Source organism: Esox lucius, chromosome 3 (genome assembly GCF_011004845.1).
Source record: "Esox lucius isolate fEsoLuc1 chromosome 3, fEsoLuc1.pri, whole genome shotgun sequence".
NCBI classification, from domain to species: domain Eukaryota; kingdom Metazoa; phylum Chordata; class Actinopteri; order Esociformes; family Esocidae; genus Esox; species Esox lucius.
This window is the reverse complement of record NC_047571.1, coordinates 32,228,926-32,251,782: the sequence shown is the minus strand read 5'-3', so window position 1 is coordinate 32,251,782 and position 22,857 is coordinate 32,228,926. Positions and strand designations below refer to the sequence as shown.

Sequence of the window (22,857 nt, the reverse complement as noted above, 5' to 3'; positions counted from 1 at the left end):
GACATTGAATTGCATCATTCAAGTGACAAGGATGTCTCATAGTTGATGCATTTATTAAACATCAAGTCACTGTGTGGAAGTCAACCTTAGGGTGTTGTCAGCAGCATGTCTCTATGAACAGCACTCCTAGCAAGTGTGTAGGGTGTAGAGCAAGTGTGTAGGGTGTAGAGCAAGTGTGTAGGGTGTAGGGGTTTGAATGGGATTTACGGGTTGTTTATGTTGACGAGGACATATTGTTTTAATTAGTCTTATATCTTGTTTATGTTTACATGGTCATATTGTTTTAATGACTCATACCTGTTGTTTTGTAGACAGGGTCATATTGGTTTAATGAGTCATAATTCTGTTGTTTGTGTTTACCGGGTCATATTGTTCAGTAAGTCATAATCCTGTTGTTTATGCTGTCTGGGTCATATTGGTTTAATGAGTCATCTCCGTTGTTTATGTTCTTATTGTTGTTTTGATGATGTTTGTTTATGATGACTGTCTCTGATTGTTTTATTGATGATGTTTGTTTATCTTGACAGGCTCTTATTGTTTATTAATGATGTTTGTTTATGTCGAAGGCTCTTATTGTTTATTAATGATGTTTGTTTATGTTGAAGGCTCTTATTATTTATTAGTGATGTTTATTTATGTTGATAGCCTCTTATTGTTTATTAATGATGTTTGTTTATATTGATAGGCTCTTATTGTTTATTAAGGATGTTTGATTATGTTGATAGGCTCTTATTATTTATTAATGATGTTTGTTTATGTTGACAGGCTCTTATTGTTTATTAATGATGTTTATTTATGTTGACAGGCTCTTATTGTTTATTAATGATGTTTGTTTGTATTGACAGGGGCCACCTGGTCCTCCTGGTCCTAGAGGTCCACAGGGATCTGGTGGAGCCGATGTAAGTGCCACAATTACGTTATGTTATTAAACACTAAATGTCTCTATATCACACTAGAGTACATATATCACACTATTAAATATGATTTAAATATTAAAAGGTATCTGTTTATATTACAGATACCTTTTAATGGAGACATTTTATTAAATACTAAATGTCTATATATCACACTAGAGTACATATGTTACACTATTAAATATGATTTCAATATTAAAATGTATCTGTATATATTACAAATACCTTTTAATGGAGAAATGTTATTAAAAACTAAATGTCTCTATATCACAGTAGAGACACTGGATTTCTCTAAATCACAGTAGAGTCACTAAATGTCTCCATATCACAGTAGAGTCACTAAATGGCTCTATTTCACAGTAGAGTTACTAAATGGCTCTATATCACAGCAAAGTGGCTTGATGTTTGCCCAACACATTGTTGTGATAACCCAGTGAATGACTGACATTTTGTATGGATAATATATTGATATTAACTTATGCATATCTTACCTATAGGGTGCCCAAGGCCCCCCTGGTGGAGTAGGTTCTATGGGAGGAAATGGAGAAAAGGGAGAAAGTGGGGAAGCTGGTAACCCCGGACAACCTGGAGAGCCTGGCGGTGTTGTAAGTGTCATGCATACCATTTATACAACAGATCATGTCCCATGTTATATACAATTTATACCAACAGATCATGTCCCATGTTATATACCATTTATACAACAGATCATGTCCCATGTTATATACCATGTATACAACAGATCATGTCCCATGTTATATACAATTTATACCAACAGATCACGTCCCATGTTATATACCATTTATACAACAGATCATGTCCCATGTTATATACAATTTATACCAACAGATCATGTCCCATGTTATATACCATTTATACAACAGATCATGCCCCATGTTATATACAATTTATACCAACAGATCATGTCCCATGTTATATACCATTTATACCAACAGATCATGTCCCATGTTATATACCATTTATACCAACAGATCATGTCCCATATTATATACAATTTATACCAACAGATCATGTCCCATGTTATATACAATTTATACCAACAGATCATGTCCCATGTTATATACCATTTATACCAACAGATCATGTCCCATGTTATATACCATTTACACAACAGATCACGTTCCATGTTGTATACCATTTATACAACAGATCATGTCCCATGTTATATACCATTTATACAACAGATCATGTCCCATGTTATATACCATTTATACAACAGATCATGTCCCATGTTATATACCATTTATACAACAGATCATGTCCCATGTTATATACCATTTATACAACAGATCATGTCCCATGTTATGTACAATTTATACCAACAGATCACGTCCCATGTTATATACAATTTATACCAACAGATCATGTCCCATGTTATATACCATTTATACAACAGATCATGTCCCATGTTATATACCATTTAAACAACAGATCATGTCCCATGTTGCATACCATTTATACAACAGATCACGTCCCATGTTGTATACCATTTATACAACAGATCACAGCCCATGTTATATACAATTTATACAACAGATCACATCCCATGTTATATACCATTTACACAACAGATCATGTCCCGTGTTATATACCATTTATACAACAGATCATGTCCCATGTTATATATCATTTATACAACAGATCATGTCCCATGTTGTATACCATTTATACAACAGATCACGTCCCGTGTTGCATACCATTTTTACAACAGATCACGTCCCATGTTGCATACCATTTATACAACAGATCACGTCCCATGTTATATACCATTTATACAACAGAACATGTCCCATGTTATATACCATTTATACAACAGATCATGTCCCATGTTATATACCATTTATACAACAGATCATGTCCCGTGTTATATACCATTTACACAACAGATCATGTCCCATGTTATATACCATTTACACAACAGATCACGTTCCATGTTGTATACCATTTATACAACAGATCATGTCCCATGTTATATACCATTTACACAACAGATCACGTTCCATGTTGTATACCATTTTAACTGCCTGTTGTCGTTCAGCAGAGCATTTGGTAATCATCATTGATTATCCTTTCTCGAAAAGAGAGAATCTAGATCACAGCTGTGCATTAATGTAATATCAGAGTATATGGTTACTGATCATTTGCTTTCCTGTGGTTTCTGGCTGTGGTGACCTTTTATGTTTAGTCACAACAGTACAGAACGGTTCACTACTTACTGGTAGGTTTAGTCACAACAGTTCACTAATTACTGGTAGGTTTAGGCATACCAGATCACTAGTTACTGGTAGGTTTAGTGACAACAGTTCTAGTTATTCGTAGGTTTAGTCACAACAGTTAACTAGTTACCTTTCTCCACCCACACCCTCTGCCCAGGGTCTACACCTAAAATACAAAGAATCCTTCTCCACCCACACCCTCTGCCCAGGGTCTACACCTAAAATACAAAGAATCCTTTCTCCACACACACCCTCTGCCCAGGGTCTACACCTAAAATACAAAGAATCCTTTCTCCACCCACACCCTCTGCCCAGGGTCTACACCTAAAATACAAAGAATCCTTTCTCCACACACACCCTCTGCCCAGGGTCTACACCTAAAATACAAAGAATCCTTTCTCCACACACACCCTCTGCCCAGGGTCTACGCCTAAAATACAAAGAATCCTTTCTCCACCCAGACCCTCTGCCTGGAGTCTACACCTAAAATACAAAGAATCCTTTCTCCACCCAGACCCTCTGCCTGGAGTCTACGCCTAAAATACAAAGAATCCTTTCTCCACCCACACCCTCTGCCTGGAGTCTACGCCTAAAATACAAAGAATCCTTTCTCCACCCAGACCCTCTGCCTGGAGTCTACGCCTAAAATACAAAGAATCCTTTCTCCACCCACACCCTCTGCCAGGGGTCTACACCTAAAATACAAAGAATCCTTTCTCCACCCACACCCTCTGCCAGGGGTCTACACCTAAAATACAAAGAATCCTTTCTCCACCCACACCCTCTGCCAGGGGTCTACACCTAAAATACAAAGAATCTTTCTCCACCCACACCCTCTGCCTGGAGTCTACGCCTAAAAAACAAGACGAGATGTAAATGAGAACCGGGATCCTGCCAGAATTAGAGATGGACATCAAGATGTTGGGCTCTCTGATGCCAGGATGTTGGTGCCAACATCCTGGCATCAGAGCATCAGATGACTATGGCCCTTGGTATAGTATCACTCCAGAGACCCAGAGGAGACAAAGGCAGAGACATAGAGAGGGAGAGGGAGAAAACAGATAGGAGACGGGAAAAGGGATAGAAAGTAAACATAGTTCTGGTGAACATCTTTGACCTCCCTCCACTCCAGGGTCCCAGAGGAGAGACCGGTGAGAAGGGGGAGTCGGGACCTCCTGGAGCTGCCGGTCCTGCCGGTGCCCGTGGCCCTGCTGGAGACGACGGCCCCAAGGGCAACCCAGTAAGTCACGTCACACCATCCATGACTGGGCATCTACTAACACCCCGTCTCCAGTTAGTTATCTGGACACGTAGTGTGTCTGTAAACATAGTGACACTCGTTACGTGATTCTCACTGCAAGTAGTCCTTCCAGCCTCAGCCAATCATGTCTTCTTTCTCTTTGTCTTTCTCTGTCTGTCTGTAGGGACCTGTCGGCTTCCCTGGAGACCCCGGTCCACCTGGAGAGCCTGGAGTTGGTGTGAGTAAATTTAAAGTAAAAGTGGTAGTAAGCAGGAAGATTGGCAGAGAGACCTCTCAGGCTAAATCTGTTAAATAATTAACGCGTAACGACAGATGGTGATTGTTCTGGTAAAAGACGCTGCAGCACAGTGCTATGTGAGGCTAGAGTCATGTCTAGCATCGTAACCTCTGTATGACCTCGGCGTGACCTCTCTGTGGGATGTCATTTATCATCAGGGATTGGACGGCTTGGCTGGAGACAAGGGAGATGATGGAGAAGCTGGACAACCTGTGAGTTTACCATTTGCCTTTGTTAATGTCGCCATCGTTGGTGAATGCCTGACCTTTGCCATGTACCAAAACCGGAAATGTCCCAACTGTGTTCTCGGCCAAAGTGAACCACGCTCACAAATACAGTATGTAACGAGAAAATGTTTGAATAGCAGAAATAACAGACGTCTTCTTTCCAATTGCTCTGCTCCTGCCAAGTGTCAGTGTGTCTGTAACAATGTCTGTGGTGTCTGTGATTCCAGGGCCCATCTGGTCCTTCTGGAGAAGCTGGACCGCCAGGGCCTCCAGGCAAGAGGGTGAGTGACTGGGTTCGAACCCCCAGGCTGTAATAGACCACTATGCTGACACCCGGCTTCACGTTTCAGGCAAACATCCTTATCAGCGTTAAGAAGTGAGAGTGGTGCCCAACTGAGAATCTATATGCCATTCAGTACAATACAAGTTTGATTTCCATTACTTCAGCAAGTCTCCACACTGTCCACCATTTAGAGATGGTTTTGTAAGAGATTAGTTTTGTAATAGAATATCGACCTGTTTCCGTTTGACTGACAGTGACGGGAAAGCTGTTGGATGAACAGTAAAGTCCAGCCAATTAAGACGTGATTCATTTCTACCTCGAGCATCTCCGGCTGGTCCTGTCACATCACAGTCCCCTGTTTAGATGAGATTAGGACATGTCCCAATTGGCACCCTTATTCCTTAAATAGTACACTACAAGTCTATGACCTGTTTGCTAGACACTACAGGGGATTCAGAAGAGACGTAAATTGCCGTACATTAAATTATATAATTATCTAATCTTATTCAGGCCAAAACAAAAACATTGTTAAACTGGTACAATGTCATTTTTTGTAATTAATTAATGAATACCCAGTTAATATTCATACACTCATATTGAGAGGAGGATGTACCAAACACTGCATCTGAAACTTCATTTTTGACATTAAAGCAATTAATTAAAGATAGTGTCATTATTTGTTTTGTCAAGTTTAAAACATCTCTGTAAAATGATATCCCAAATGTTGAAGTCACTGATGAAAAAAGAAATAGCTTGAAGTAATTTTCGGACTGTCTCTCCAAGCACGCAATTCTCTCACTCGGGGGGAGCTGGGTCAAGCTGGTGTGATTGCAGCATCAGAGGGTTACATTGCTCTCCATCGCAAATTAGATTTGGGTTTTAAATTGGACTTTTTCTAACATCTCCTCCAAAGATGGCTCGTTGGCTTCCTAAAACAATTACCTAAAGCGATTTACAAACTTGTTAGTTATATAGATGTTAGATATTTGTTATTATTCCTTGTTATGTTTATTCAAAATGATCACTACTTTGCAATGACCACCCTTTATTGTCACTTTAAATATGAGAACATGTTAATGACAAATGTAGGGAGTTATTAGAAATGTTGTTAAAAATGTCTGTCATAAAACACAAACGTATTGTGTCAAAGAATACCCATTATATGTTGAAAGTCTAAAAAAAATTCATACCTCAAATTTTCACTCCTGTAATACAAGTCATAAAGGGTGTGTTTTTGCTCAACAATGTAAAACAATGTAAAACTCTCTTTTGCTATTGTACGGAAAGCCAGAAAAGGCTATAAACAAGCAAATGAATGCAGGCAGTCAAATGAAGAGCTGGCTCTGCGTTTTATTCTGTAAAATGGAAGCTTCAAGCCAGTTCACTTCAATGTGAATGGGAATGCATTGTTGTTTTCGTGAGAATGATTGTATTTATAACATCATCATCAAAGATGTGTTTATGCTTGGAACTGCATTAAATATGAAGGTTTTTCCTTTGACTTTAAGTCCAATTTCCCTTTATGATTATGCCTCAGATCTTATAGTGCCAGGTATTAAATATGTATGGTGGAAAACAAGTTCAAACCCACAGTCTTACCCATACTTGTTGATATATCTTTCCACTACGTCTTACTCCATGAATAATAAAATGTACTTGTCAGCAAAACCAGAAGCTAGTTATTCAGGGGTAGGATTTTAATTTGATCACCCTGTTTTCAGGAGGGAGCAGAAAATGGAACACATTTTGTTTATTTAAATTAATCTGAAGTTTGTCATTTCCACTTTGAAGTTTGTCATTTCCACTTTGAAATTACTTTATTTTCCCTCACAAAAAATGACCAATCACAAACATCCTTTCAAAATAATATACAACTGAATATAGCCTTTCTGACATTCTCTAGTTTTAAATTCACCCACAGTGTGCTGTCACAAGCCATTTTGTGCCCTGAACCCCATACGATCATCATATGTGCCAGGGCAAAATGCAGTGCTTGGTTAGCAATTTATCTGTTCAAGTAATGTATTTCCTTGGATCAACTGTTTATATTTTGATCGATTTGATGCAGGCCTTTAGGTCAATGAAGGCTACTGAGGCGTGACTGAGTAATATGACACACACTGATGCTCATTAGTTTGTCTCATCACATGTTCCCCATTACTGCAAAATAGAATTGTTGTCAAGTCCACGTTGGCTTTCTTGTACATGCACCTAATAAAAACATGAACTAGAACATAGGCAATCGACGGTGATGCCAAAAACACAACCTGCTGTTATTAATATCTACCAGGCAGATATTATTGGATACTGTACTTTTATTTTTTTCCCACACACACCTACCAGTGTGTTGGTGTTAAATTGAGATGTATTTTTGGATCTCCCAACTCTCCTGAGACACCCTGGCCGAGTGTGCCAAGGATCGATTGACAGCAACCCTGGAGCAATTAAGTTTAGGTGCCTTCCCCCTAGGCAGAGGGAGGACATAGATAAGGGAGAATTTAAAAATGTTTTCAACTTGATCTCCGATGATTACTTCCATAGATGTTTGGCTAGCTATAGCTAAGATTAGCTTAAGTTTGTATTGGCTGTTTAAAGCCAACTGATTCATGGATTATCTTGGCCCAAAGACTTCTTTCAGGGTGAAGAACAATTAAACATCAAGTCAAAAATAGGTGAAATTCCCCCTCTAAAGGTAGTTTTGATTGAGCCGGCTGAGGCATTGTCAAAATCTGCAGCATTAACCTCAAACCTCTGTTAAATGTAAATCGATCTGTAACACTAAACATCCAGATACAGCTTTTATGCAGGCCTTACTATCCCTATTCAGCTCAGTGTACACCAAACATTTATTTTGTTATTTCTTTGTGACATCAAATATATTTACTGAAATTATTACTTTTTAGTGGCATACTAAATGGATTTAGCATTGTCTTGTTTTCAATGATGGGCCTCTTTTCTCCCCAGGGACCCATTGGAAGAGCTGGTGCTGAGGGACGACAGGGGGAGAAAGGTTCCAAGGTGACATGAACACACTCACATTCATATCCAGTGAGGCAGGCAGTGTACATGTAGGATTAGAGTTGATTTGACGGTGAAAGGCAAAAGCCTCTCAGAACTTCCTGGTCTGTGTCGAAGCTGGCTTCTAATTGGCTGTCAGAACGGTTTAATCCTCCAACATCCCATCTGATGGTAAATCCATGGATCTCCAGTCCTCTCCATCTCTGTTGTCATGGGTGATGGATCAGATATTGTGTGGCAGTAATTGAGGTGTGGTGTGTTAGTTTGCTTTCGAAAGCTGACCCTGTTTTAGAACTGATTTATCACTGGAACTGGTTCTCAGTCGTGCAATACTTCTTATGATCTTGGCTGTACCGTCAACTGCGTTCAGCTGTTTTCACCTCCTCTTCAGTCCTATTCATAGATCTCGGTCTTGCCTGTATGCAGTGTAACCTGGAGATCCAAACTGATGTTGAAAAGAAAAGTACTGCTCTGGCTCACCAGGCTGAGTAATGTAGTCCTGGAAGGGAATAATTAATCAAGTCATGCTTACTTGATTTTAAAGTAACTGAAAGTAACCAATCCTTAAATCAGACTTATTCTGTGTGTTGGGTGGACTTCAGATGAACAGGAAATTCAGCTTTTTGCCTTATTAGTATCTGTTAAATCAACAAACTCTGCAACTCACCTTATTAGTATCTGTTGAATCAACAAACTCTGCAACTCACCTTATTAGTATCTGTTGAATCAACTAACTCTGCTACTTGCCTTATTAGTATCTGTTGAATCAACTAACTCTGCTACATGCCTTATTAGTGTATGTTGAATCAACTAACTCTGCTACATGCCTTATTAGTGTATGTTGAATCAACTAACTCTGCTACTTGCCTTATAATTATGTTGAATCAACTAACTCTGCTACTTGCCTTATTAGTATCTGTTGAATCAACTAACTCTGCTACTTGCCTTATTAGTATCTGTTGAATCAACTAACTCTGCTACTTGCCTTATTAGTATCTGTTGAATCAATTAACTCTGCTACTTGCCTTATTAGTATCTGTTGAATCAACTAACTCTGCTACTTGCCTTGTTAGTATATGTTGAATCAACTAACGCTGCTCAAAGCTGGATTTGAAAAAGCTTGGTGGTTAAAACAACAAATATTCAGTCAGTATTATCACACTCATAATTGCATGAAAATGTGGTTAATAAATCATATGCTACACAAACAAACTTACACACATTTCAATTTAGGTTTGGCAACCAGCTCCAGTCTGATAAGGCTGATGGTATTGACACAGGGTTATTGATTGTTGGTTGTGTAACTTTGAATGTCTAGAGACGGTGGTATGAAATCATGTAATTGTCTATTGCAGGGGGAAGCTGGAGCCGAGGGGGCTGATGGGAAGACTGGACCAGTCGGACCCCAGGGGCCCCCTGGGAAGGCCGGACCTGATGGCCTGCGTGGAATTCCTGGACCTGTTGTGAGTTAATTGTCTGAACATGATCTTCTATACATTATACAACGCAGTATCAGTATTGAGTGAAATAATGCATTGCAGTATGAGTGTCAGTAACTAATCTAGTAAATAATCTAGTTGCAGTTCTACCATAGACTGTTTTCTATACATTACCAATACATTATTGAAGGTTAGGCAGAGTAGTGTTATATAACTTAATGGATAATTGAGTTTAAATATTATGTGATTTGACAGTAGGATTAGTAATGTGGTGAATCATTTGATGGATAATGTCACGAAAGATGTGACCCATTTTCAGGGTGAACAAGGACTTCCTGGAGCTTCCGGAATGGACGGACCCCCTGGACCAATGGTAATGACCAATATGAAAATAACAGCGTCATGAACTTGCATAGATATACATGTTTTACATTGAGTCAAAGCAGCTTATGCTGTGAGAACCTTTCCTTAGAGATACGGTTCTATGCTTTCTGTATTTTACAAACGTTTTCCTGAGAGTAGATTTTCTCCACTTTCAGGGACCCCCTGGCCTAGCTGGCTTGAAAGGAACTCCAGGTGGTAAGGGAGAAAAGGTAAGACTGGAATACTCTATTTGTTATTAAATCACTCTTTCTCTCATTCTTTTTTTTTTGCTCTGGCTCTCTCTTTCTCTTGCCCTCTTGTTTGTACTTAAAAGCCTATACTTTATTTGTGATTAACTGCAAATTAATTATGTATGAGTTTTAATCATCCCGGATTTCTATCAAACATGAAGACGGCTGGCAGATTTTCTTTTACTCTAGCTAAAGCATCTGTTTTGTCAAACCGTGATAGCAGATTAACTTTAACTCTAGCTGAAGCAGCAATTTTGTCAAACTGGGCAAGCTGAAAAAACTTTAACTATAGCTAAAGCAGCTGTTTAGTCAAACCGGGCTAGCAGATTAAATGTAACACTACCAAAAGCAGCAGTTTTGTCAGACAGGGCTGTAAAATAGGGTTACCAGGAGGTTAGCTATAACTCTAGCCACAGCTCTATTTCCCATAAGCAGACCACCACTGTTAAATATAACAAGAGCTATAAATACACACAAACACATACGCACATTAAAAGGGCCAGAGCGGATCTCTGCTGTTAAATATGACAACAATATAAAACAAACCTTTTAAATGGTTGTTACTAAGACAGTAGAGAAGACCTTGGAAAAACCTGGAAGTGCTTTTAGAAATGTTTCCGTTTAAAGATTGTTCAGTGTCTATGGATTGAAGAATAATCAATTTCTCTCATCACCTGTAGCCTTTTCTCTTAACCTGTAGCTTTTTCTCAGTTCTGCATAATGTTATTTGGCAGAAATGAATCACAGGTTTTATTTACGTTTTAGTAAAGTTAAGAATGTCAAACTGTTTAATTGCAGTTTAATTGGTCACTACATCCCCTGAAGCAGAATATCCCAATTGTGTCTCTAAATGCCTCAACACCCCTATGTCTGACAGTTCATTTGCAATTCTCTTATTTCTCGGTCTCGCTCTCCCTGTTTCTTTGTCATTCTCTCCCTCTCTCTCCATTCCTGTCTGTCTCTGTGTCCATCCTCTAGGGTCACCCTGGTCTCATTGGTTTGATTGGACCACCTGGTGAGTTTGGAGAGAAGGGCGACCGAGGCCTGCCCGGACCCCAGGGAACCACTGGAGGCAAGGGAGACGCTGTGAGTAACTGGTTCACTACCAAGTTGTTTCACAAGTTTACATTTTATTAACTTCCTAGATTATCCAATAATGTATTTGGTCATTTAAGAATGAGAACTTACAAACGTAAATCACCAACAGGCCTTCAAACCCTTTAAAGTATTTTGTGACCATCCTGTTAAGTATTTGTCGATTTGTTGATACCGCTGTAAAGTGTTGTGGCATTTGTTCAAACTATACCGTACCTCTGTACAGTGTTGATATTTACTAAGTCTAGATTGAGTGGTATATGCCATCCTTGGTGGATGTTCCTATTAAGTGGTCTTTTGGTACATCATACAGGGGGTTCCTGGCGCTCCTGGTCCCCTCGGACCTCCGGGCCCTCCTGGCATTCCTGTAAGTCAAGAATCATCTCTTTTTCAAAACCCCTTATCAAATTCATTCTTCGATTCTCTCTAATGTCTTTGTCTCAACCCGTTGTAAAATTTGCTGTCATGGTCACAGTTCTGTCTCTCCCGTCTCTCCGTAGGGCCCAGCCGGTTCCAAGGGCTCCAAGGGATCAAATGTAAGTTGGGCTCATTTGAAGACTAACTGAATCGTCTCTGTCGTACACAACAACTGGATGATCACATTAAGTCTAACGGACTCATCTCTCTATCGTACACAACAACTGGATGATCACATTAAGTCTAACGGACTCATCTCTCTATCGTACACAACAACTGGATGATCACATTAAGTCTAACAGACTCATCTCTCTATCGTACACAACAACTGGATGATCACATTAAGTCTAACGGACTCATCTCTCTATCGTACACAACAACTGGATGATCACATTAAGGTGTGGCGTCTGTACATGACCTGGTGTGATGTCATCGTGTATAACCTGGTGTTGGTTTCTAGGGTGGAGCAGGTCAGAAGGGAGATACAGGTGTGATCGGACCACCTGGACCCCCTGTAAGTAATTTGGTATTTTTTTATTAAATTCTGCCAAAGAATCACCTGTATCTGATTGGCTGTCCATCCCGACCCCATGCCCTCTAACCTATGAACTTTGACACCAGGGCCCTCCTGGTGACATCATCCAGCCGCTGCCCATCCAGCAGGCAAGCAGGAAGAACAGACGTCACGCGGAGGACGATGACGTGCAGGCCGATGAGGCCGCCGGCAATGACGACTACGGCATGGACGAGGCGGCGGGCATGGAAGACGTGTTCGGCTCCCTGAACAACCTGAAGCAGGACATAGAGAGGATGAAGTTCCCCATGGGGACGCAGGACAACCCTGCCAGGACATGCAACGACCTGCACCTCAGCCAGCCAGACTTCCCGGACGGTGGGTCCAGTCAATCAGTGCTACCAAACGGTGCCAATGAGGTTCTTCTGCACCCGGGTTGACCTGATAAAACACAGGACAGGCTGAGACACATAAAAACATGTTATCGCCAATATCATGTGTGTCGTTATCATCATCATTATCATCTGCATCATTATCATCTGCATTGTTATCATTATCATCTGCATCATTATCATCTGCATTGTTATCATAATCATCTGCAATGTTATCATTATCATCTGCATCGTTATTGTAGTCATTATCATCACCAATTACACACTATTACTTTAGAAGCTGGTTATCAATAAAGAAAGGGAGCAGCCAGCTTGTAGAAAAGCACTTACACACATTGCACATTAAATATTTATTAGTAAATACAACATTTACTTGGCCCTGGTCTATGCGGTGCAGCTTGCCTTAAGGGCAAAACAGCACAAAGAGCATTGGCTCTCAATGACAAAACCCCGGGACCTACTCAATCAATGAATCAGAATTGTTTTGTGAAGGCCTTTTTACATCAGCAGGTGTCTAAGATTTGCCCGGACTACGATTCAAAGAGAAAGAAAATCAACAGCACAGCGGCCAGGAAAAATGACCCAGTCAGACAGTGGTTGCCAGCCGAGTTACAGAAGTGAATGTTTGTAATGGCTGGAAGTTGATCTGCTTGATGGTGTAGGTGAAACCCTGCTTCATGTTGACAGTGATCTACTGTGTGTGATTCAATGTCCAGGTGAATACTGGATTGATCCCAACCAAGGCTGCACTGGAGATTCCTTCAAGGTCTACTGTAACTTCACTGCTGGAGGAGAAACCTGCATCTATCCAGACAGCAAATCCACCAACGTATGTTCATAGCAAACAGTACATATAAATAGATATATAGATACAGTGCATATACAAAGTCTATACACACCTGTTAAAATGCCAGGTGTAAAAGAATGAGACAAAGATAAATCATGTCAGAACTTGTCCACCTTTAATGTGACCTATAACATGAATAATTCAATTGAAAAACAAACTGAAATCTTTGAGGGGGAAAAATAAAGTTGCATTAGTGTGCACACCCTTAAACTAATACTTTGTTGAAGCACCTTTTGATTTTATTACAGCACTCAGTCTTTTTGGGTAGGAGTCTATTAGCATGGCGTATCTTGACGTGGCAATATTTGCCCAATCTTCTTTGCAAAAGCGCTCCAAATCTGTCAGATGTGCACAGCCCTCTTCAGATCACCCCACAGATGTTCAATTGGATTCAGGTCTGGGCTCTGGCTGGGCCATTCCAAAACGTTAATCTTCTTCTGGTGAAGCCATGCTTTTGTGGATTTGGATGTGTGCTTTGGGTCGTTGTTGTGCTAAAAGGTGAACTTTCTCTTCATCTTCAGCTTTCTAACGGACGCCTGAAAGTTTTGTGCCAATATTGCCTGGTATTTGGAACTGTTCATAATTCCCTCCACCCTGACTAGGCCCCGGTTCCCCGGTCCCAGTTCCAGCTGAAGAAAAACAGCCCCAAAGCATGATGCTGCCACCACCATGCTTTACTGTGGGTATGGTGTTTGTTGGGTGATGTGCAGTGTTGTTTTTGCTCCAAACACACCTTTTTGTTTTTGCAAACTTCAGCCAGGCTTGGATGTTTTTCTTTGTTAGAAAAGGCTCCAGTCTCGCCACCCTCCCCATAGCCCATTCATATGAAGAATATGGGAGATTGTTGTCACATGTAGCACACAGGCAGTACTTGCCAGAAATTCCTGCAGTTCCTTTATTGTTGCTGTAGGCCTCTTGGAAGCCTCCCTGACCAGTTTTCTTCCCGTCTTTTCATCAATTTTGGAGGGACATCCAGTTCTTGGTAATGTCTCTGTTGTGACATATTTTCTCCACTTGATGACTGTCTTCACTGTGTTCCATGGTATATCTAATGCTTTGGAAATTATTTTGTACATGGCTTTTGCTCTGAGATGCAACTAAGAAAATGTCAGGAAAATCCTACTACAACAGCTGAACTTTATTTGTGATTAATCAGAGTCACTTTAAATGATGCCAAGTGTGTAATGACTTCTATTTAACATGAATGAGTTTGAATGTGATTGGTTAATTCTGAACACAGCCACATCCTCAGTTATAAGAGGGTATGCACACTAATGCAAGCAGGATATTTTTTTAATGCCAGGTTTTTATTTTCCCCCTAGAAGATTTCTTTTTTTTTTTCAATTGAATTGTTCACATTATAGGTCACATTAAATGAATGTAATTTTCTTGATGTGTCCATTGTCTGACTTCTCCATGTAACAGGTGAGAATATCTAACTGGCCGAAGGAGACTCCTGGAACATGGTTCAGTGAATTCAAGCGAGGAAAAATAGTAAGTTGACCAGTTTAGCAGCCTCAATAAAATCACAGAGATACATGTTGACCAGTTTAGCAGCCTCAATACAATCACAGAGATACATGTTGACCAGTTTAGCAGCCTCAATACAATCACAGAGATACATGTTGACCAGTTTAGCAGCCTCAATACAATCACAGAGATAGATGTTGACCAGTTTAGCAGGCTCAATAACATCTCATAGATACATGTTGACCAGTTTAGCAGCCTCAATACAATCACAGAGATACATGTTGACCAGTTTAGCAGGCTCAATAACATATCATAGATACATGGTGACTAGTTTACCAGCTACAATAAAATCACAGAGATACATGTTGACCAGTTTAGCAGGCTCAATAACATCTCATAGAGACATGTTGACTAGTTTAACAGCTACAATAAAATCACAGAGATACATGTTGACTAGTTTACCAGCTACAATAAAATCACAGAGATACATGTTGACCAGTTTAGCAGGCTCAATAACATCTCATAGATACATGTTGACTAGTTTACCAGCTACAATAAAATCACAGAGATACATGTTGACCAGTTTAGCAGACTCAATAAAATCACAGAGATACATGTTGACTAGTTTACCAGCTACAATAAAATCACAGAGATACATGTTGACCAGTTTAGCAGGCTCAATAACATCTCATAGATACATGTTGACTAGTTTACCAGCTACAATAAAATCACAGAGATACATGTTGGTGTTTCAGCTCTTTTACGTCTCTTAAAACTGCATGAACATTTCATCAGTGTACTCTTACCTGACACTCTTACCGGACACTCTTACCTGACACTCTTACCTTACCTCTCACCTTCTGTCCACCCAAAACCCCTTCTCCATCCCTCAACCTCCGTCCTCTTCCCTCCTTTCCCTGCCTCCACCCTTCTCCCAACTCCCTCCATCAGCTGAACTATGTGGACAGAGAGGAAAACACCATCCAGATGGTCCAGATGACCTTCCTGAAGCTGCTCAGTTCTTCAGCACGTCAGAACTTCACCTACATCTGCCACCAGTCCGTGGCGTGGTTCAATGCCAAGGAAGACAGCTACGACAAGGCTCTGCGCTTCCTGGGCTCCAACGACGAAGAAATGTCTTATGACAACAACCCCTACATCAAGCCTGTGTCGGACGGTTGCTCGGTAATTAGTCCATTGATTCTATTTTAGATTCTATTGGGTACAGTACATTAGATATGTAAGTTCAATTCAATGCTCCGCTTGTTTTATTCCATTAGTTCTATATATGATGTTATTGATTCAGATAAAGATTCCATTGGTTCTTCTGGAAGCTCGGGTCCATTGTGCTGGGTAGGGGGTGATGTTGTCACTACATTCTCTTTTTCTTTCCCCATCCAGCTGAAGTCGGGCTACTCCAAGACAGTGATGGAGATCAACACCCCTCGCATCGACCAGGTACCCATCATCGACGTCATGTTTAATGACTTTGGCCAGCCCAACCAGCGGTTCGGGTTCGAGTTGGGACCCGTCTGCTTCATGGGCTAGGAACTGAACCCCCCCACCCCCCACCCCCCCGACCCTCTTCCGCCTCGACCCTCCCCCTCCCTCCGACCAGCTAAAGGACATGCATGCCTTGTACTGCCCACTGAGTCCCCTCGTCGACCCGACCTCTCCCTGGCCTCTCCCCGGCCTCACCCCCGACCTCTCCCTGGCCTCTCTCCGGCCTCACCCCCAACCTCTCCCTGGCCTCTCCCCGGCCTCACCCCCAACCTCTCCCTGGCCTCACCCCCGACCTCTCCCTGGCCTTACCCCGACCTTTCCCCGGCCTCTCCCCAGCCTCACCCCGGCCTCAGGCTCCAAACCTGTGTTTTAGAGAGTTGTTAAGATGGTTAGACCACCAGCACCCGTCTGCCCCCCCCCGTAGAAAACGCCGCGCCCCCTTCCTTTCCCAGGGGAATACTCCTTGCCCTTGTAGGGCCCAATCACGTGATGACTGTAATGGGAGGAAGTGACATCAGGAAAATAGGACTTTTGATGCCGTGGATGGACAGTGGCGCACTTTCAGCAAACAGAGGGAGGACCCACTCACCCCAAGACCCCTTTTCAACCCCGTCCCCACCCGAAACCTTACCCATTGTAGAGGGAGGACCCACTCACCCCCTTGTCTCCCCTTGTTTCCCCTCTTCACTCCGTTACCCAGAAAAAGGAGGCTCCACTCAGCCCCATTGCCCCCCCTCCCTTCCCAGACTCCCTGTCTGCTAGCTCCAGTGCTGCTCCAACTACAACCACAGAGGTGCTTTTGTGCGGAACACAGAACACCAAAGGTGCTACAAAAAAGTGCATTTTGATAAACTGTAATTATTATTATTGTTATTATTATTATTTTGTACAATACTGTTTTCCTTTTGAATCCACATTTCAAAAATCTAAATTTGCATGTCTACCAAAGGCTCTTAATAATGTTTTTAAATAAATGTTGGTATTACTATATAGAAAATAAATTTGCAATAAATATATTTGTTTGTTCTAAATGTCTGTTGAAAGGAATTCATAAGTAGGTAGGTCACACTAGGTTGTCGTTGTTTTACAGAATACAGTGTTAATATCAGCAATTGAATACAACTCCTTTATTTGTAATTATGAAGAATCTCTTTGTAAATATTGACCATTACAAACACTCGCTGCATAATTCTCCCTGCTCCAAGGTCATACCTACAATTTACAATTTACATAGGAGGGTAATATATGGTAACTAGGGGTTCATTAACAAAGCTGGTCTACAACAACAACCAACTCTGACGGTGTTCAGTGTGAACATAGAATCTTAGAAGTAAAGGTGCCTGGAAGAAACTTCTGGGGTTCAAAAACTCTGGTGGAATATTTGCTGATCAAAATGGGTCCATGAAGGGCCTCCCTTAAAGGGTCCTTTGAGGAATCCTTATTTTTGATAGTATATTGTAGCGTTGGCAGCCAGGCATATTGTGGGCATGGATTATTAGAGATATCGCAGTCACATGTTTGTTTCTGGCATTTTGGGTGAATTCAATTCCTGTTCATCATGTAAAATTTGTATACTAAAAGTATAACTTTTAACAGGAATAAAGGGTTAACTTCGCATTTCTCAGCAGTCAGTTCTCCACCTTAACATCATGGCTTTACAACAGATGAACAGGAAGGACAATCAACAACGCTTGGCCAAAACACACTAGCAGTGATCTCTTTGAGGATCTCAAGTGTTCTTCCAGTCACCCCTAATTCTAAGAGTGTTTAAGAGCTTGTCATGTTGTTCCAAAGTATTGAACTTCTTGTTTTGATTATTTGTTCCGGGTAAATCAAGAAGGTAATATTGCAGAGTAATGTACAATTTGTAATGTGAAAATGGCCACACAGCCAGTAGATTTCAACTCAACGAGAGCTTCTTTTGCCACATAGATGTTACACCACAGAATGGTATACCTCAATTGCTCTACGTGCGTAAAGTTGAGATTCAATAAATGACAAACCCTGTGTAGACCTTGATTATACAATTAAGTTTATATATTTGGGTGAGGAATTTTCTAATGGACGGAAAAATCATGTTTTTGTGTAGCTTCTTGTGTCATGTTTGTGAATGCAAAGATGCCAAATTAAATTAGCCCCATTGTAGTTTGAACATTTTCCTGTAACAGTAATGAGGAAATGTTTTCTTGTGCCTCTGATGGTTCATTCATATTAAAACTGGATTCTGAACAATGTGTTGATTTGACCCTCTGTATGGTTCGCTGTCTCTCTAGGTCTAATAATTCCTGGTGATAATTTAATGTTGGTTTCTTATACCAGATTATTTTCCCTGTCAAAGATTTAAATTATCCTAGTCTTAATCCTTATGTTAATCCTTGCCAGATTAGACTAAACTGTGGTTTGATATGTTCATTCATGTTGCTTTTGTTCTACCCACAAAGAAAAGATGACTCCCACCCAAAGTAATCCTGTCTCTCCCAAGCAGTCTATTTTTTCTCCCTCTCGCTGTCTTTCTCTTCCTCTCTGTCTCTCTCCTCTTTTTCTCTCTCCTCTCTGTCCCTCTCCTCCTCTCTGTCTCCTCTCTCTGTCTCCTCTCTGTCTATATCCTATCTCCTCCTCTCTCTGTCTCTCTCCTCCTCTCTCTTTCTCCCCCTCCTGTGACTCGTACTTGAATTGATAGTGATGTTTCGTTCCTTCATTTACAATATGACAGTAGTAACCTTTTAACTAGCAGAAAACCAAACCTTTCAAACCTCTATAATTATGTTTACAGATAATTGTAAAAAACTTAAATAAATATTTTGGTATCTTGCCAAATGCACATTGTAATGGTTTGCTTTCACTTGAAAATATCTCCCCTCTCTCTGTATTTATCTCTCTAATAGATCCAGTACCATACAGTATATTCATTTTTATTGATCAATTACTGTGATTGTTGATAACCTGTCTGTCTCAAGTCTCCCTTCCAATGCTCCAGTCTCCACAAACCAGCAGTGTACTGTCTTCAGTTTTTCAACGTGTCAGTTTACTGATTACTAGGATTCTTAGCTCCAGTGTACTGCCCTTTGTGATTCTTAGCTCCAGTGTACTGCCCTTTGTGATTCTTAGCTCCAGTGTACTGCCCTCTGTGCTTCTTAGCTCTAGTGTACTGCCCTTTGTGATTCTTAGCTCCAGTGTACTGCCCTTTGTGATACTTAACTCCAGTGTACTGCCTTTTGTGATTCTTAGCTCCAGTGTACTGCCCTTTGTGATACTTAGCTCCAGTGTACTGCCTTTTGTGATTCTTAGCTCCAGTGTACTGCCCTTTGTGATACTTAGCTCCAGTGTACTGCCTTTTGTGATTCTTAGCTCCAGTATACTGCCTTTTGTGATTCTTAGCTCCAGTCTACTGCCCTTTGTGATACTTAACTCCAGTGTACTGCTTTCTGTGATTCGTAGATCCTGTGTACTGCTTTCTGTGATTCGTAGATCCTGTGTACTGCTCTTCATTGTTCTTAGGTCCAGTGTACAGCTCTTTGTCTTTCTTATCTCCAGTGTACTTCTCTTTCCATTAGCTCCAGTGTACAGCTCTTTGTGTTTCTTAGCTTTTTTCGATTTTTCTGTGTACTGCATTTTTTTCAGCTCCATGTGGTGCCTGTTGGTACACAGCCCAACTGAAGACAAATTCATCTCTGAACCTTTGCTGGCATCTGCCCCCGGTAGGAGGGGTGGTGTGTGTGATACTAAAGCAAATGACAAGTTGTGATTAATATCTATTTGGAAAATATTCTCTTCCCACATAATTACTCATGTTTCTGTGCGGGGCTCACGATTCACAACCGAGACAAACACACACACACAACCAGCAAGACAGGAGCAGTAACTAGCCAGCTGCTTTGCTCCTGTCTTAGACAGGCATACCATAACACACACACACAGTTTGACACACAGTTGTTTCTAATGAGTCTGATGAATCATCGCATATGGAGCCTCAAGAAATAGAGAGTCATGACAGAACTGTGAATACTCTTTGCTCTGTGTTCTACACAGTGAACAACAACAACAACAAAAATCAGGATTCATCCACTTCTGCACGTAAATCTGTCCAGATGCGTCACACCAGGTTGACTTCAAAATTAGATGTGAAAAAAGTCAATGTGTGATTTGTAAATCGTGATAGCTATTACAGATAAATCGACTGAGGTACTGTATTGTTAGGGAGTCGTGTTTATGATTGGTCATGGGGAAGAGGTAATCACCAGGTTTTTTTTGTGCCTTTCTCAATTTTCTGCTTAATTAGTCAAAAAGAATTCTTAACCCTATTGTTGACTTATAACGTAGAACTGTGTCAGATATATTAACTACAACTTTTTTTATATCTGTCAAATCTGTCAAATATTTGTTTGCCTTTCAACCGATCTTTTCATTATTGCTTCTGGCATTATTGGTTTTCCACATTCATGTTTGCCGTTGTTACAGCCACAGAACAAACTTCCCTTTAGATGAATTCCAAAGACTATGTGCCTCATGAATTTGTTTTCCAGGATGTTTATTGTCTGTTTTGGTATAACAAGACCGACACCCATAGTCACCAGATACCCATAGACACCCGATACCCATAGACACGCCATACCCAGAGACACCCGATACCCAGAGATACCCGATGCCCATAGACACTTGATACCCAGAGACACCCGATACCCATAGATACCTGATACCCAGAGAGACCTGATACCCAGAGATACCTGATGCCCATAGACACCTGATACCCAGAGACACCCGATACCCAGAGATACCCGATGCCCATAGACACTTGATACCCAGAGACACCCGATACCCATAGATACCTGATACCCAGAGACCTGATGCCCAGACACCTGATACCCAGAGACACCTGATACCCAGAGATACCCGATGCCCATAGACACCTGATACCCAGAGACACCTGATACCCATAAAGACCCGATGACCATAGAAATCTGATATCCAGAGACACCTGATACCCAGAGACGCCCGATGCCCATAGACACCTGATACCCAGAGACGCCCGATGCCCATAGACACCTGATACCCAGAGAAGCCCGATGCCCAGAGACACCTGATACCCAGAGACGCCCGATGCCCATAGACACCTGATACCCAGAGACGCCCGATGCCCAGAGACACCTCCTATATGACAACATCACATTGGAAGCAAATGTGTGATAACTCGTGGATGTGTTACATCCAAGCCACTCCTTATTTCTCCCGTTAGTTTGTTAAACATTTGTTACATGACGCAAGGCTCTTGGCATTCTGCCAGTGTACTTCTGCGTGTGTCTCTTAAAGCACTGTCTCTGGGAACAGTTGCATTAGAAAAGTCATCATCACTACGTTCATCAGGCGATCCATCCTTGGCCGTGTCCATGGCGCTACTGAACTGAAGAGTCTAACAGCTCAGCATTCAGAACCTGATCCCTCCTGTCTAAACCCACGCTGTTTTTGGCTGACGGACGGACTGAAAGACGGACTCTGTCTGATAAGCAGCAGCATTGATTGGAGCCTGAAGGTGTCTGGACCTTCCACTGAGGTGACTCTGGCAGGACAATGAGACGACGCTTTATTGCAAACGCCAGTTCTAATAATCATCACAGCCTTCTCTACGAGAAGTGTCTCCTTCTTTTGCAGATTGATATATTGCTGTTTTAATTCACAGTACCAGTCAAAGGTCTGGACACGCTTACTTATTCAAGGGTATTTCTTTACTTTTACTATTTTCCACATTGTAGAATAACATTGAAGACATCAAAACTATGAAATAACACATAAGGAATCATGTGGTAACAAAAAGCGTTAAACAGATGAAAATACATTTCATATTGTAGATCCTCCTAAGTACTGTAGCCACATTCAGATTGATGACAGCTTTTCCCACTCTTGACATTCTCTCAACATGAGGTAGTCACCTGGAATGCCTTTCCAACACTCCTAAAGGAAGCTGTTTTTCCTTTCATCTGCGGTCCAACTCATCCCAAACCATCTTAGTTGGAGTGAGGTTAGGTGATTGTGGAAACCAGGTCATCTGATTCAGCACCATCACTCTCCCTCCTAGTCAAATAGCCCTAACACAACCAGGAAGTGTTTTGGGTCATACTCCGGCTAAAAAACAAAGGGGGTCCCACTAAGCCAAACAGTACCCAGAGTCTGATGAAAATAACCACAACCAATGACAGTATCTTTTCTTATTTGTTTTTTTGTTGGTGCACTTACAGTAAATTTTGGAAACGTAATGTTTTAGTTGGTTTTTATAAAGCTTTTTTGTCCATTTTTATTCAACAACATCAATCCGTGTGTTTCTGTTTTGTTGTAAGTATATGGACTCATCTGCAGT

General features: G+C 41.0%; 1 protein-coding gene across 1 annotated transcript in view; it reads left to right on the top strand.

Moving 5' to 3' along the window:
- LOC105030448 (collagen alpha-1(XI) chain-like) overlaps positions 1–18,740 on the top strand; it is a 110,512-nt gene extending 91,772 nt beyond the window's left edge. The window contains exons 47-65 of the mRNA XM_013133348.4: positions 846–899; positions 1,412–1,519; positions 4,284–4,391; positions 4,576–4,629; positions 4,848–4,901; positions 5,144–5,197; positions 8,164–8,217; positions 9,573–9,680; positions 9,976–10,029; positions 10,196–10,249; positions 11,249–11,356; positions 11,679–11,732; positions 11,866–11,901; positions 12,243–12,296; positions 12,404–12,674; positions 13,405–13,517; positions 14,961–15,029; positions 15,957–16,190; positions 16,407–18,740. Coding sequence (XP_012988802.2) covers positions 846–899; positions 1,412–1,519; positions 4,284–4,391; positions 4,576–4,629; positions 4,848–4,901; positions 5,144–5,197; positions 8,164–8,217; positions 9,573–9,680; positions 9,976–10,029; positions 10,196–10,249; positions 11,249–11,356; positions 11,679–11,732; positions 11,866–11,901; positions 12,243–12,296; positions 12,404–12,674; positions 13,405–13,517; positions 14,961–15,029; positions 15,957–16,190; positions 16,407–16,553 — 1,788 coding nt within the window. The 3' untranslated portion in view covers positions 16,554–18,740. The remainder of the gene's footprint in view (positions 1–845; positions 900–1,411; positions 1,520–4,283; positions 4,392–4,575; positions 4,630–4,847; positions 4,902–5,143; positions 5,198–8,163; positions 8,218–9,572; positions 9,681–9,975; positions 10,030–10,195; positions 10,250–11,248; positions 11,357–11,678; positions 11,733–11,865; positions 11,902–12,242; positions 12,297–12,403; positions 12,675–13,404; positions 13,518–14,960; positions 15,030–15,956; positions 16,191–16,406) is intronic.
- Positions 18,741–22,857: the final 4,117 nt, after the last annotated feature.